Source organism: Saccopteryx bilineata, chromosome 3 (genome assembly GCF_036850765.1).
Source record: "Saccopteryx bilineata isolate mSacBil1 chromosome 3, mSacBil1_pri_phased_curated, whole genome shotgun sequence".
Classification (NCBI taxonomy): domain Eukaryota; kingdom Metazoa; phylum Chordata; class Mammalia; order Chiroptera; family Emballonuridae; genus Saccopteryx; species Saccopteryx bilineata.
In genome coordinates, this window is record NC_089492.1 from 164,543,430 (window position 1) to 164,559,950 (window position 16,521).

A 16,521-nucleotide genomic window follows, 5' to 3' on the forward strand; every position below is an offset into this window, starting at 1 on the left:
TAGGCTGTGATGTCTGCTCATGAGTTCTATCCTTGAACTCACAGAGGAAGTTGATGTGATGTAGTCACAGAATTCACGGACTGTTTACTGTCATCTTTTAGAAAAGAGTTTGATGTCTATATGGGTTACATGCCTCATTATAAATTTTTTTTTCGTGGGTGATCACTTATAGCTCAGAAAACAATAAGAAAAGAACCTTACATGATAAATTTGCTTTTTAGTAGTGCTTTAAAAACCAGCTGGAAAGCAGTTTGCCATCACTTAGAGCCATACTTTGTGCCTGCAGAGGGGCTCAGGTGAGCCAGATTGGTGGTGAGGACCACCACACAAGGGGCGTCCAGTGACCTAAGACTACAGAAAGGAATTTGTACACCTGAAGCCTCATATGTCATTTAGACCAGTTTGTTTTCTTTGTCAACCCCGAAAATGGATTCACTGCCCCATTTTTTATTTGATTTCCAGAACCAGGTAGACTAAGACTATTTTTTAGGAGAGTTTGTGCATCTTCCTTTCCACCAGTAGTGAAGTCTGAGAGGCTACCTGCTCATCGCTCACACAGATACAGCAATCTAGGCTCACTTGGCAACATGGACCTGTTCTCTCCTGAGCCTCATGCACCTTGCGTGACAGGGGAGCCAGAGAGCGGAGCTAAGGCTCAGGGAAGGAGAGGTACCTGTTCAAAGGCACTAGGAAGAGGGAGAGGTGGGCCCTCTGCCCCCAGTTCCGTGTTTCCAGTATACCTTCTCAGCTTAGGATGGCTTTGTTACCATCCTGCTCAGATCGTGAGCTAAGCTCAGCTGAATGAATTCTGAGGCCTTTGCAATAGTCCTCTCTCTCTCTCCCTGCAGAGACCAGTGGAGAGTGCTGGTGTGTCTGACCTGGAACTTGCTGCTCTAGCAGCTCTGGAGCCAGCAGCTGACGGGTGACAAATATGTCCCATGCCAACGTAGCAAGAATGTTTTCTAACTTACTTTCCCCCCTTTACGTTTCCATAGTTGTCAGTTTACCTCTGTCCAAGGGGACATAAAAGGAGAGCCCTGCATAGAAAGGGGTCTGGTGGTATGGACTGGAGTCGTATCTAGTCTGCGGCATTGACTAGAGTTGGGGTGGTCCCCGCATTGGTGAGGAAGACTGCAGCCCTTTCTTTGCCCTCCTGATGTGTGGTCCTCTCCAAGGGACCATTGCTTACCAGTGTTTCTTTTTTCTTTGAACCAAGCTTCCTTGTGGTGCATGGTGGCTTCTTAGGTTGCTTTGGGGCTAAAATCTGGTGCAAGTCTGTGGTGTCTTTGCATGGTTAAGGGCATGTTTTCTGTCTTGTGTGGCCAGGGAGGCTGGAGAATGAGTATACTGATCACAGTGCTGACAGACTTGGAACCTCCTATGACCTTGGTTAAAAAGTAAGCTGTCAACAACCATGATTTCCCCCTTTGCCTTGTGAGGGGGTGCATTGAAGAGGGTAGGGAACAACATCTTTGTTGAAGCTTAAATAAAATTTAGAGGCTTATGTTGTTCATCTTCTTCTTTAACTCCCAGTGATCCTAATGAATGTCTATATTTTGCAAATTGGGGAAGGAAAGACCCATCACAGTATTTCTCAAACTTTACTGCCTATTAGAATTACCTGGGATGATTTAGAAACATCCAGGGCTGTTGCGGTCCAGCCACGACAAGTATATACCGGGGTCCCGAACGGGAAAAGGTATGGAATTGAAATAAATGATAGGGACTTAAAGATATATATACATACAGATGGGTTCAGGAGAACGCCACAGCAAACAGTCTCTACTGTTCCTTAGCTGTAACGTCCGTGCTCCCAGAAACACATCCACTTTTATTCATAGAAAAAATGTGGTCCATCAGCAATTCAATTAAGTTTCCAAGGCAACTCGAAGACAACCCTCCATCATACCATCCAAATCTACTTTACACTAATAAGAAACTAGCTTCCAGCCTCCTCCGGAGAACATGGGTGAGACAAATGAGAATCAGGTGTAGCTCTTTGTTAACTAGGCAGGTGAGGGGGGGTTTGGGCCCAGCACCTCTGTCCAGATTGCAAAAATACCCTGTTTATTTATTCAGTCCCCAACACAGGGCCCAAGCTGTACCCCATACCAATTAGGCAACATCTCTGGGGGGCCTGGTAAAAACATGTATTTTTTACATTGTCCCAAGTGTTTCCAGTATGTAGCCAAATTTGAGAACTAGTTACAAAGAGCGTTAAAAATTGGCAAGTGCCAATTGCATTAACTTAACTACTCAGAGGAATCTGGCTTTGCAGGAGGAAATGTGACCTCACTTCTGTTTATTTAGGTGAACATGCCTGTTTACCCTGCTACTCATGTGCATGCTACCTGAAAGAAAGCAGCCACGAGTATCAATATCCTAAACTATAGTCCTGCCCACCTCTCTCCCCCTCGCCCCAAGCTGGGCTCTTGTTACATAGACGCAGACATGAGGGAGCTCAAGGGAAGGCCCATGACGTCATGAGATCAGTGAGAGCATCAGCCTATGAAATGAAAGGGCCTCCCTGCCTCTGCACAAGTCTTCAGTGATTCTTTAGACAGCAGTGGTGGATCAGTGTTGGGTGAGGTTTGCCTTCCGTAGAGCCTCCCCTAGCCTCAGCAAAGAGTTCCTCAGTCTGGAGGAATGGGAACAGCAATCTCTAGCTGCATTTCAGGTCCCCTTTCTCCTCTGACAGCCCCAAAGGAAAAGCTCCCTGGTTACCTGCTGGGGAAGGCAAGTAGTGCTGGCCAACCAAATAGTCCCGTTCACAGGTGTGCTCAATGCTACATCCCATCACATCTTTGACCCCTGACTTTGGGAGTGAGTTCTACTCCTGGAACTCCCCTGGACTCTGTCGCAAGGAATTCTAGCAGGAGCCAGGGGGAGTACTGGACTTCCCCTTTGTGTACACCGGTGACTTTCATATACTTTATCTGTCCCCTACCTTGTTGTGTCTCATGAAAGCAAATACATGGCTTCTAGGTTATGTCTTGATCTAATTGATATTTGGCAGTGGGCTGGGATCCTGACATCCCATGTTGCCTTCGCGGACACTTCACCTCTGACGCTGTTTCCCACTCGTGTTTCTTCCCGCCCAGGTGTCAGCACCGCCTCCACTGCCTCCCCAGGCACACTGCAGAGCAGCCACTTGGAAGCTGGCCTTGCCCACTATCTCAACCCTGCCCAGCTCCATTCTTCTCCCAGGGGCACCCTAGAACTGGGTGGAATTCTGAAGCCTACTAGGTACCTGGGAAGCGGTGGCCAGTGGGATATGATGAGACCTCAGAAAGGGAGCGTGTCTGGAGACCTGTCCTCGGGCTCCTCCGTGTGCCAGTTTAACTCCAAACCCACAGGTAAAGCAAAATGAAATCCTACTTAGAGCCCACACTTGTCCTCCCCGGGCAGGGCCTTTCCTTTCTCTCTGGCCCCTGGTGCATAGAGCAGGGGTGAAATGAAGGAGCCATATAGTGCTTCAAGCATCCTGAATCCTCCCTGCCCACGGCCTCGGTGCTGTGCGGGGCGTGGGACAGCCAGGGATCCCCCGCTGTGCACATAGTCACGTCCCCTCTCCCTGCACCCTGAGCCCGGACAGCCCATGCTAGGACCTTTCCGGAATGCCAGGCCCCAGCACTCACAGGACATTCTTCCATCAGTCAGGAATTGTAACAGAAAGGATGCTGTCTCCACACAGCTCCCTGCCCCACAGATAGATTCTGTGAACAAAACCCAGTTCAAACTTTTCCTCTCCGAGCTCTCCTGGTCAGGGCTGTGAGACATCGCACACATGGACAAGTTAGCTGTATAGTGAACATGGGGTGTGGCTCAGTTCCAACAGTGAGATGGTTGCCCTTTTCAGAAACAGACTGAGGCACAACGGTGTAGGTGACGTAGTCTGTTATTAGCACCCCTCCCACTTCTCTGTTCTGCATCTTTCATCCCCTTGTGGGGCTACTTCTTTCTCCTGTCTCACCAGCCCCCAGATCAGAGCCAGCTCCCCTTCCTTCCTCCATATGAGAGGGGTGAGAGGGCAGCATTGCAGACCATTAACCCCACGGGATGAGTTTATATTCATAAAATCTGACCCAAGGCCTTCTGTCGGAGGGCAGAGAAAAAGCTTTGTCTTGTGCCAAAGACTATTTAATCGAGTAGCAGTAAGAAGAGGTATTAGGGTGTGTGAGGCCTTCTCTGCCACAGCCAAAGTGACACTCAGGAGGTGGCCACACCGTTCCAGATGCCCTGTCCACAGCCCACAGCCTTCAGCTAGTTTTCTAAACTGTGTGGCACTGCCTTACCCTCACTAGTTACACCAGTAACTGCACACTTACACTAATAGTTCCCTTGCACTTAGCCCTTTATGGGAGGAGGTCCATGGGGCTTGCCTCGCACTGAGCTGTCCTGTATTTCTGGTGCCCATATGAAAGGATGCAGTTGGCAGAAGGATGGTGATGTTTAGGGGTCATGCTGAGAGGCCAGTGGCCAAATCCCTGCCCCACGTGGACCCCACCTGTGACCAGGATTCTCCATCTCCACCTCTTTCCTGTCTGGCGCGCTGCAGGAGCCGACCTGCTGGAGGAACACCTGGGTGAAATCCACAACCTGCGCCAGCACCTGGAGGAGTCCATCTGCGTTAACGACCACCTGCGGGAGCAGCTGGAGCACCGGCTCAGCTCCACTGCCCCTGGGAGGGGTAGGCCGGCCCAGGGGGCCTCCTTGGGTCACACTTAGGGAGCTTCGGGAGGGAGGCCCTCTGTGCGGTACTCAGGCGCAGTGGTCTGCTTCACTGCAGTGGCTCCCTGCACACAGTCCAGCAAGGTAGCTGGGTCAGTACTGTCACCTTTACTTGGTAGATGTCGGGGAGCTCAGAGGGTAACTTCCCTCACTGCAGAACCAACAAGGTCTGTCCCTAGAGCCGTGTGACTTCTCATTCCATCATTAATCTGCTCAAGGGTGCTGTCTCCTCTGCACCCTTGTATGTGGCTGGCAGGTGATCCAGCCAGGTCTTGGGCCTCCCCCAGCCACTTATCCCCCTCCCCCATTTTCCCCCAGGCTGCTGTCACTGGGAGGCCATCCTTTCCACACACCTTGTTCTGCCCACAGCGCAGCAGCCACAGCAATTTAGGGAATGAGCCCCCCCAACCGGTAGCAGCAAGGACACGTGATAATGCAGCGAGGACCCTGAGAGGAGGCACAGGGAGCCGAGCCTCCAGCCCACCAGGCTTTCGGCCAGGATTGAGTCCTCAGGGTTTTCTGCTGGACTGGGACAGTATCTTTGGGGACATAGGAGGGACAAATGTGTAACTTGCCTGCTTGCACTTTTCGGAACAGAATCCACCTCTAACTTCTACAGTCAGGGCCTGGAGTCCACGCCTCAGCTGTACAACGACAACGAGTACAGGTTCCTTAGGGAAGAAAACCGAAGCCTGCAGGCTCAGCTGAGTCATGTTTCCAGAGGTGGGTGATCAAAAACCACAGACTGTGGTCTCTCTCAATCCCTTTCTTCCCTGGCCATACCAGTCACCAACTGGAGAAGCAGAGAGAGGAGGTAAAATACCAGCTCCCCAGGTCTACCAACCCCAAATTCCCATAGCTGTTCTCAGTCTGGGAAAGGGTGCTCCAGAGAGGGGCCAACTGTGGACCTCTGACCCATAGGTTCCAGGGACAAATAACTCCCGGAAATCTACCGCTCTGAGCCAACAGCCTGCAGATATGCAGAATCATCAGCTAGCAAAGTGGATACCTCTTGGGTATCTGTTCTACCTCCCCTCAACTCACAGTTGGTTGGGAACCAGAAAAGGAAGGAATGTGAGTGCCTATAAACCCTCTCAAGTTTCTCCAGACTTGACTGCCGCTCTGTGTGTCTGAGCTGCCATCCCTGTGTGTCCTCCCCACGTCCCCTCACTCATCGGTAAGGCTTCTCTCTGGTCAGTAATCCTCAAGACTGTGTCTAGAGGTGCTAGCAAAATGTCTATCATTGCCCAGATTCCCATCTCTGTGCAATGGGCATTCATGGATGGGCATCATTTCCTGTGTGGCCTGGGGCACAGCTGACCATAGTGTTAATTGACTTACTCAAATCACTGTATTATCAACAACTGATTTTTATTTACAAATATTTATTGAATAGCCATAAAAGACTGGGAATAGTTCTAAAAGACTGGGAAGATATGAGAGGATAGCTCACTGCTTGGGGAAGTTAATAGAACTTAATAGATAACAGAGAAGGCACAACTACTAAACTATCATTGCATGTCTGGAAAGACTAGAACAGACTTTACAGGTGAGAAGATTGTACTTAAATGAGTACAATTTGCCAGGCCAGCTAAATTCCTGCCCAGAGGACTGACAGTACCTACAGTCTTATTCTTAGAGTTACTGTCAAGAATCTTTAAGAAATCACGAAGATCAGAAAGATGACACAAGCCCAGAACAGATGTCCCTATCAAAATGATGACAATGCCTGACCTGTGGTGGCGCAGGGATAAAGCGTTGACCTGGAAATGCTGAGGTCGCCGGTTCAAAACCCTGGGCTTGCCTGGTCAAGGCACATATGGGAGTTGATGCTTCCAGTTCCTCCCTCCTTCTCTCTCTCTGTCTCTCTCTCCTCTCTCTCCCTTTCTGTCTCTCTCTCTCTCTCCTCTCTAAAAATGAATAAATAAAATAAAAATAAAATTTAAAAAATGATGACAATAACATATACTAAAAATGGTAGACAGGAAATCTTGATGTTGATCTTTGGCAAAATTCAAGAATGGATTATTGTGCAGAAGGTGGTGGGTACTTAGAAATAGTGAACGTTAGAAACCAGAATGTTTTTTCTAATAGCAAGGTAGGGCTTATTAAGTCAGAGGATCAAGTGCATTGCAAAGTCAGTTCCCCAGAGTGTGTGGGTATGGTGAGCGAACACTTTGTCTCCTGGCTGACTGCAGCAGAAGCTGGCCTTCCTTTTACCTTAGTTCTGTCTGTCAGGATGGATGTGCTTGGGCTCATCTCCTTGCTGACCTTGGCCCACAATCTAAATGCTCCTGTTTCTGCCCTCCAGAGTACTCCCAGGAAACAGAGTGCCTGAGGGAGGCCCTGCTGACCTCGAGATCCCGACTTCAAGAGCTGGAAGTGGATCTGGAGCACCAAAAGGTGGGCCGGCAGCAACTTTTGGAAGACTTGAAGGAGAAGCAGCAGGAGATCTTGCATTTCCAGGAGGAACGACTGTCCCTGCAGGAGAAAGACTCCAGGTCAGGGGGAGCCCACTGATAAGGAAGGTGGCCCCAATTTCACATTTAGAAGAAGGAATATTGGCAAGACAGTTAATAGTCCCTTTTGGAAGCCTCAGTTTCCCCTTTGCTATTCCTGATTTATGGGTACTGAGCAGAAGGAAGGACTTCTCTGGGATGCCTGTTTTCCTCCAGAGCTGAGCAAGTAATCCTCTGAAGCCAGCTGTGATGCTCGTCCCCAGCATAAAGTCTATAACTGCTTGGCAGTGTGCAAAGAGCACTTCCAGGCAGTAAGAATATTGTGCCAGTGTGTCCTAGCTATTGTGGCTAATGATGGGACTCTAAGTAAAGTTATTGCACCTCTCTGGGCCTCTGTATTCGTGAACATGGTCTTCACGAATCCTGAGTTAACAGCTAGAGCTGAAACTCTGTGCTGCAGAGGTTGGCACATGTTGCCCAAGCGTGACTGAGGGCCCCCAGCTCAGCGGTCTGTCTCCCCGTCTCCCCTGCAGGCTGCAGCATAAGCTAGCCCTCCTGCAGCAGCAGTGTGAGGAGAAACAGCAGCTTTTCCAGACCCTGCAGTCAGAGCTGCAGATCTACGAGGCCCTTTATGGTGATTCCAAGACGGGGCTGAAAGGTACAAGTTCCCCTCCTCCTCCACCCCACCAGTTTCCTACCCTTGCTAGAATCCCAGTGGGATCTTCTTTACCTTGGGAGTTTGCAGATTTGGAGAAGCCACAGAGATTTTGGGAAGTCTCAGAAAAGCCACCTGCCAGGCCTGTGGCTCCCAGACCTTATACACAAAGCCCAGAGGTTGGTCACAGGAGCGAGATCAAGCCCAGCTAGACATCTTTAAAAATAGGCCACATGGGCCTGACCAGGCGGTGGCGCAGGAGAGTCAGACTGGGATGCGGAGGACGAGACCCGGAGGTCGCCAGCTTGAGTGTGGGCTCATCTGCTTTGAGCAAAGCTCACCAGCTTGAACCCAAGGTCGCTGGCTTGAGCAAGGGGTTATTCGGTCTGCTGAAGGCCCACGGTCAGGGCACATATGAGAAAGCAATCAATGAACAACTAAGGTGTCACAACGAAAAATTGATGATTGATGCTTCTCATCTCTCTCCATTCCTGTCTATCTGTCCCTATCTATCCCTCTCTCTGACTCTATAAAAAATAAAAATATATAAATAAATAAAAATAGGCCACCTGGGTCAAACTTCACCCACCATCTAGGCCAGAAACAAGTTTATTAAAGTCCAGATATGCAGTGATATTGTTTAAATACAAAGAATTGTCCTGGTAGTGTCATCATTTGAAAAAGGTTTTGAATATTATAAATAATACATACTGACTACCTGTGCAGCCCATTTAGCAGGCAGCCTGATCCCATTCTGACTCCTTCTCCAGTGAAAAAATTAACAGATACAATTTTTTTAATGGGAATATCACTAATAAGACCTAAATGTCAAGGCTCGATTTAAATTTTACTCTTATTGAAGATGTTTGCCACCTGTTGAAATAACTTAAAAAAGTCCTGAGCTTGATTAAAAATATCAGTGGTAGGCCCTGCCAGTTAGCTCAGTGAGAGCGTTGTCCTGAAGCTACCAAAATAATAATAATAAAATTTAAAAACAAAACCAAAACAAACAATAAACAAAAGAAAATACCAAGGTTGCGGGTTCCATCGCTAGTCAGGGCACATATGGGAAGTGACCAATGAATACACAACTAAGTGGAACAACAGATGAAGCTTCTCCCTCTTCTCCTCTTCTCCTCCTTCCTCTCTTGTCTCTCTAAAACCAATCAATAAATTGAAACAAACAAACAAACAAACAAACAAACCAGTGGTAGAAATACAGGATGAGGCAGCTTGGGTCTGCAGCTATTCCTGGGTTTGAGGATGGGGGAGTTAGGTAGGAACACATTTCCACAAGGAGGTGTAGGTCAGGGTTGCTAGAAGAGCCAACTCAGCCTGAGACCACAGCAGTGTGAGCAAGGTGTCCCTATGGTGAGACTACATCAGAAATATTGTTAGATGGTGGGCACCATCTTGTAAAAGGGACATTGACAAACTAAGGAACATAATGAAGACACAGACCACAAGGTCAAGAGACCAGAAATCTCCAACTGGTTGAAGAAACTTAAGTATTTTTAGGCTTGAAAAAGATCCTAAGAGGATGAGAACTGGCTTTGAATATCTGAAGAATAGTCAGGTGACCAAGAGCTAATGTGCCTGCAGAGGGCTGAGCAAAGGGCAGAGGGTGAGGGGTGATGGAGTTTGGATTTACATAAGTCATGTTTTCCTTAGCGCTAGAGCCTTCTGGTGATGCAACAGCTGGTTTGTGAGGAATGAGCAACTGTCCCAGCCCTGTCTAAACAGAAAGCGGTGCTTTGTCAAGGACGACATAGAGGCAGTTCTTGCTTTGGATGGAAGGTTGACTCCCTGAGTCTTTCAACTCTAGTTTTTTTTATTATATATTTAGAAATTCCATAAGCAATATGGTTTATTATATTAAGAATTTTCACTATTCAGCCCAATTTGAATTGTCATAAAACCTTCTTGAGTGTCCTAATTTTGCTGATGAGATGAACATGAGCTTGAAGAAACATTAGAGGGCACCGCAGGCTGAGAGCGGCTCATGTACAAAGTCACGGGACCTCTGCGGGGAGGCCAACCCGCCTGTGGAGAGCTTTGTATCCGTTGGTGTGAGGGTCGTGCTGGTCGGAAGGAGAGTTGCCAGTATATGGAAGACCTCTCTCTGAAATCAATAAAGGGCAAAATTTAACATTCTGTGAAGTCGGCAATGGAAAATGAGTTTGATTTTTCTGAGCAAAATAGGTACGTGATGAAAATGGAATTTTAAGATGATAAGACTGATGGGACATATTGGAGTTGGCAGTCCTCTGAATGGGTATAGTGATATTCTGTATATTAAGTGATGAGAGTATAATCTAACGTGCTAGTGGGAAGAAAAAGGGGAATGGATAAATGAAAAACATTTTTTAATAAGCAAAATGTGAGAATTTGGATTTAGAGAAAGAAAGAGAGGGAGGAGCATCATGGAACTTTGCAGTTAGTATCCTGAATCACCTCACCTTCTCTGCCTTTATCCATTTCCACAGGTATCTTAGGATTCATTTCAAAGCTACTCCTACTAAAGCCCAATAATCACTTATCCTTGATTCTATTATTCAGTATAAGCTCTGAATTGAAATCTTTTTCATATACTCATTTGATGACAAAACCTAACTGAACCAGCTTGAAAACTGAACCTACTGAAAACACCAGTGTTTTCATAATCTTCATTTATCCCACTTAGTGAGAATATTCATGTAACTCATTGCAGAAATAGTGAGCGTGCAAGTCCTGTGGCCCAGACGCAGTAAGTGGTGTATGTGGCACATGCATCCTGTCAAGTCCCTTCCCCCAGCCCCTGCCCTCGTTAGAGCGTGCTGACCTCCTGTCTTGGAAGACACTGCTCACTAGCCAGGAGGACTAAAGTTAATACAGACATGAAATAACAGACTTGACCCCATCTGTCAATCAATTTCTGTTCTGACAAATGCTTAGAAATACTTGGATCAGTGCTACCAACCCCTTCTCCCTCTTCTTTCAGCTTACACCTGGGATGCCTGTCACCCGGTACCTTTGAGCAGTGACTTGAGCCACCTGGTGGCAGAGATCCAAGCATTGAGAGGGCAGCTGGAGCAGAGCATTCAGGTGAACAACAATCTGCGACTGCAGCTGGAGCAGCAGTTGCACGATGGGGCCGGCAAAGCCAGCCTGGGACCCTCCTCCGCCAGCCCAGACTTGGCAGCCCACATTGACCCTGGAAGCAAGCAGCCGCCCTTCCAAGGTAGGAAGGAAAGGGAGTCGGGAAGCCGTCAGCCAGCAGGGAGGCCACCAGGATGCCTGTGGTGGAGGGGACAGTCTTACCTCCTCTTAGCTCCTTAAAGTCAGGGTGAAGCTGGATATGCTCCAGTGTATGTGTGGGAAGGCATGGATTCAGGGTCAGACCCACCTCCAGTTCTGAGTCTGAGTCTGAGTCTACCACTTGCTGGTGTTTGCCTTGAGTCAGGGGTTTGACCTCCTCAGGGGTTTAAGCCTTAGTTTCCTCATTTTTTAGATGTAGATAATAGCCCTGGCCAAAGAAAAAGCTCAGTTGGTTAGAGCATTGTCCTGAAGCACAGAGGTTGCCAGTTCAATCCCTGGTCAGGGTACAGACAGGAATGGATTGATGTTCCTGTCTCTCTCTCTTGTCTTTTCTCTCTCTCTGAAATCAATAAAATAAATAAACAAAAAAGATGCAGATAATAATAATATCTAGTTTGTGTGGTTATTTGGAACATTAAGTGAAACAATTTACAAGTGTTTGATAAAATAAGAATTGCTCAGTAATTTGATAGCTCTGTAGCTTAACGATTCCTTGTATTTATGGAGTGTTAAAATTTACCACAAAATTTCAAGCAATATTTCAAACAACTTCACCTGAGGTAGGGCAGGTTTTATTCTGTTCACATGGGAAAACTCGGGCACTGAAACAGTCTAGGGCTGACAGGAGCTGAGAGACTGACCCCAGATTCGAACCATAGGTTTTGGTTTCCAGTCTGTGTTCCTTCCGCCTCATCTGCTCTGTCTCCGTATTGCTGGCCTTTCCAGACTTGCAGGCCTGGCTTCCCTTTGCCTAACATGTGGGGAACTCAGCCATGTGGGAAACATTTCTGTCCCCAAGGAAATCTGGCTGTTGGAAAGTGGTGGAAAGCAACTATATTTATTCCAGGTGGCTGTCAACCAGTTCTGTCCTCACACCTTGCCACCTTTGTCCACCTTTGCAGATGGAAATGTGTAACTGCTTTCTCCCTCTCATCTCAATATCCTTCATCACTCTCACTTCCCCTAGTTTTAACATGAATGTTAATACTGTCCCCACACTGCAGTCTCTTGACACATTTATTTCTACTTCCTCTTTCCTTTCCTGTTGGTCCACCATTAATTCATATCCCCTCACCTCCATGGCTGTATCCTCAATTTTATTATAGTCAAAAACTAATTCTGCTCAGGATCACCTAGAGCTCAGCTTTCAAACTTTCTTGCCTGCTTTTCCTGAGCATGTTAATCTTTTAATTTTCATTTTTCTGGTTCTGCTAGATTTTCACTTATCAGACAATGACCTCATCTGTCAAATGAAGGTGATACTCCCCTGATCATGTTGTTGTGGCTGTTATTTATTTATTTATTTACTTTGTTTTTTTTTTTTTTCTGAAGCTGGAAATGGGGAGAGACAGTCAGACAGACTCCTGCATGTGCCTTACCAGGATCAACCTGGCACGCCCACCAGGGGTGACGCTCTGCCCACCAGGGGGCGATGCTCTGCCCCTCCAGGGCATCGCTCTGTCGTGACCAGAGCCACTCCAGTGCCTGGGGCAGAGGCCAAGGAGCCATCCCCAGCGCCTGGGCCATCTTTGCTCCAATGGAGCCTCGCTGCGGGAGGGGAAGAGAGAGACAGAGAGGAAGGAGAGGGGGAGGGGTGGAGAAGCAGATGGGCGCTTCTCCTGTGTGCCCTGGCCGGGAATCGAACCCGGGACTTCTGCATGCCAGGCTGACGCTCTACCACTGAGCCAACCGGCCAGGGCTGTGGCTGTTAAATGAGAAAGCGGGCCCTGGCTGGATGTTCAGTGATTAGATCATCATCCCAAAACACCAAGGTTGTCAGTTTGATCCCTGGTAAGGGCACATATGGGAAGCAACCGATGAATGCAAAACTAAGTGGAACAACAAATAAATGCTTCTCTCTCTCTCTTTCTCTCTCCCTCCCTTCCTTTCTCTGTCTCTCTAAAATCAATCAAAATAAAAGAGAAAGAGAAGAAAGCATATATGGACTGGCACACAGAAACTGCTCAGCCTACACTAGTGGATGCCTTGCCCTATTCAGGCCAACATGATGGTTGTAGTGTTCAGTTGCGTCTCGACCACTCTCTAACCAGGCTTTCCCCCACAGTCTCCAGCAACAGCCAGGACTCAGGCCCCCGGCTCAGTCACTGCTGCTCCTGTCCCACCAGAGGCCGAGCTGGGAAGCAGCTCTCAGCCACGGATGCTGAGCAAGATTGTTTCTGTCTTTGTAATATTTTCCAAGCCCTCCGCTCTAGGCTAGCCTCCTGGTCTCCCACACACGTCTCTGACCCACTGAGGCTTCTGTCTCCTGTTCTCATACTACTACATTTTTTTCCAATACTAACTCCTTATCAGAATGGTGATTAAAATGCTGATTTTAGGCCTTGGCTGGTTGGCTCAGCGGTAGAGCATCGGCCTGGTGTGTGGAAGTCCTGGATTTGATTCCCGGTCAGGGCACACAGGAGAAACAACTGCTTCTATACCCCTCTCTCTTCTCTCTCTCTCTCTCCCCTTTCCCGCAGCCATGGCTTGGAGTGAGTTGGCCTTGGGTACTAAGGATGGCTCTGGGGCCTCCATCTCAGGTGCTAAAAAAATTGACTTGGTTGCTGAGCAACAGAGCAACGCTCCAGATGGGCAGAACATCCCTCCTAGTGTGCTTGCTGGGTGGATCCCGGTCAGGACGCATGCGGAGTCTGTCTCTCTGCCTCCCCTCTTCATAACAAAAATTGGAAAAAAAAGAAAAAAATGTTTAGTCACTTATACATCTGTTCATTCCTTGATTCCATATTTTTAACATTTGTACTTAGTTACAAAGCATAGTATTGGGCACTACATACAACATTACATTCAAAACCAGGGTTAGAAAATTATAACTAATAATTTTTAAACTACAATTCACTTTTGCCTGACCTGTGGTGGTGCAGTGGATAAAAGCATTGACCAGGAATGCTAGGGTTGCCAGTTTGAAACCCTGGGTTTGCCTGGTCAAGGCAAATATGAGAGTTGATGCTTCCTGCTCCCCCCCCCTAAAAATGAATAAATAAAAATCGTAAAAAAAAATAAACCTATAAAAAAATAAACTACAACTCACTTTCTCATGGAATATCCTTCAATTAAAAGAACATCTTGTTCCAAACTAGTGATTGGGTAGAGGGTGTTATTTGGAGTGAGACACTTGAAACCATGTCAACACAATCAATTAAAAAACAAAAACAGGAACTTGCGATTGGTTCGCTCTTGTTTTCCCTTGTGATGATGGATGTGTAAGAGGTGAGTCGTGCCGCCTGAGCTCTCATAGAGACCAGGGGCCCTGCGTGTGTGTGATGAGCTCACTCTTGTCTCCACCCCTAGGTTCAGCTGCCTCCCCTCCAGTTCGGGATGTTGGCATGGACCCAGTGCCCAGCTTCTCCAGCTCTCCCTCCGCGGCTCCTGGTGCGGACAAAGCTGTCTTCATTAGGACAGATGGTAAATATGGCAGCTACAGGGCTCAGGAACTGATGATGGAAAATTATTAATGCAAGTAACTTTTGCTTTTCTATAACTGCATTATCTGAACTTAGAAAGTTCTCTCTGCGTGTCCTGAGGCCTCTAGCCCTACTCACTGTGACCTCGGTGGCCGTCTTTCCTGCCGTGCATGTCCGCCTGCAGTTGTCCTATTGCTCTGTCATTGCCTCGTTGCAATGACATTGCTACCTGCGCCCTGCATCACCAGCTTCTCTCCTGGCCTGTGTCTTCTCCTCAGAAAGTTTAAATTTTTAATTTATAGTATTTGTTCTGAATTTTTCACTTGTAACAAGCACAGCATTTGACTCGTGGCAGTTTTGTCATTATGAGATGATGTAAGAAAGATGATAAAAACCCAGAGCCCAGGATATCTGTGGACGTCACGCCCACTCATGCTTTTCCGTGACTGCCTCCCATTCCTGCATCTCCACTATTTGATGTGCCTTTTGGATTGAAGTGAACTGAAGACACGATGATAAATAACAGTGGGCTTCTTTGCTGTGTGTGTGTTGTTGTTTTTTTCCAGAGCAGCAGGGCTGTGATTCTTCTCCAGTAATGAAGAACCCTCCCAAGCTGGAGGGTGATGTGGCTGATGGCTCCTTTGCCAATAAGCATGGCCACCACATCATTGGCCACATTGATGACTACAGTGCCCTGAGACAGCAGATCGGAGAGGGCACACTGCTGGTCAGGAGGATAGCGTCCCTCGCGCGGTCCGCCTGCAGCTGCCCGGGCCGTGAAACTCGGGACGCCGAGGTAACCCATCACAGCTGCAAGTGCCCTTCTCCGGCCCTTTCCTTCTGATTTTACCTCCTCCTACTGTTGTTTTCACACTCTGCATCACCCAACAGCTGAGGATCCATCTTACCCAGCCAGGCCATTCTTCTCCGTCTTCTGTTTTCACTGTGAGCTCTGCTCTGTCCAGATGGAGCTGATTTGGTGTTTCCCCTCAGGACCCCAGAAAAGCCTGTGCAGCACCCCCGTGTTCATCAGCAGAGTGTCTGTTAGTGTGACATCCACGTGGTGCTGTGCCGAGCTCCCTTGGGTCGCTTAGTGTCTGTTACAGTTCTGTTGGCACATGGCCATCCGTGGCGAGAATAGTCACTTAATCAGATGGCTGGAAATTGCATATTCACATCCACACGGGCCACACGTGTGGATGGGTGGGAAGCCTGGTGGCCATGGGTTTCCCCGCTCCCACCGAGCAGGGGAGGGAAGCTGGCAGCAAGGCCCCTCAGAGCGCTCCCCCACAGAGAGACAGGCACCAGTGATTGTGCTGTCTGAGCCACTGGAGACATACAGACACATGGGGACCCCGTCTCAGGAATGCCCACCTCAGAGAGAAAGCCACACATCCAAGTAAATGAGCACAAGGGGCTCCAGGCACAGTGGACACAGAGTGGCCATTAGCCCAGGCGAGCACAGTGATAGCGCAGGGGGACATGTGGGCTCTCTGGGTGGAGCGGGCATTCCAGACAGAGAGGGCGCCACCTCTGTCCCCGTCCTCATCTCCATCCCCATCCCCATCCCCGAGCTACAGGTGGGTCAGCCTGGTTCAGCCTGGCCTAAGGTGTGGTTCAGGGCAGGGCAAGGCGTGCCAGTGCAGACATCAGGGCATGGGCAGGAGCTCCCCCTTCCTCCCCTCTAGGTTCTCTGGCTAGCCTAGCCTAATAGTTACCTTGACATAAACCAGTTGCTCCCAGTTTAATGGGAGCAACACAAATTTAATTTCACATGGGAGCCCCAAATACATGAGTCTTGAAGAAGTGATCAAAGCAGGCAGCTTTTATACTTTCTTACACCAGCTCTTCCTTAAGTAACTTGAATTCAAATGAGTTCATATGTGAAAATGGTATGGTTTGCTCCCCTTCAGGACTTTAGACTCAAGACTATGGAGCAGGACTAAAAGCTCAGAGG

The 16,521-nt window shown here is 48.2% G+C and overlaps 1 protein-coding gene across 15 annotated transcripts in view; it reads left to right on the forward strand.

The window, feature by feature from the left end:
- Window positions 1–16,521, forward strand: part of PDE4DIP (phosphodiesterase 4D interacting protein) — a 201,226-nt gene that overhangs the window by 179,426 nt on the left and 5,279 nt on the right. For 14 of the 15 annotated variants that reach the window (XR_010730380.1, XM_066268147.1, XM_066268148.1 and 11 more), the window contains 8 exons: window positions 3,102–3,356; window positions 4,559–4,690; window positions 5,329–5,454; window positions 7,043–7,232; window positions 7,724–7,848; window positions 10,826–11,065; window positions 14,452–14,565; window positions 15,131–15,360. Coding sequence is in view for 14 of the 15 variants with exons in the window: in XM_066268147.1 (XP_066124244.1) it covers window positions 3,102–3,356; window positions 4,559–4,690; window positions 5,329–5,454; window positions 7,043–7,232; window positions 7,724–7,848; window positions 10,826–11,065; window positions 14,452–14,565; window positions 15,131–15,360 (1,412 nt within the window). In the remaining variant the exon portion in view is untranslated. The remainder of the gene's footprint in view (window positions 1–3,101; window positions 3,357–4,558; window positions 4,691–5,328; window positions 5,455–7,042; window positions 7,233–7,723; window positions 7,849–10,825; window positions 11,066–14,451; window positions 14,566–15,130; window positions 15,361–16,521) is intronic. The other variant, XM_066268146.1, reaches the window with a different exon arrangement.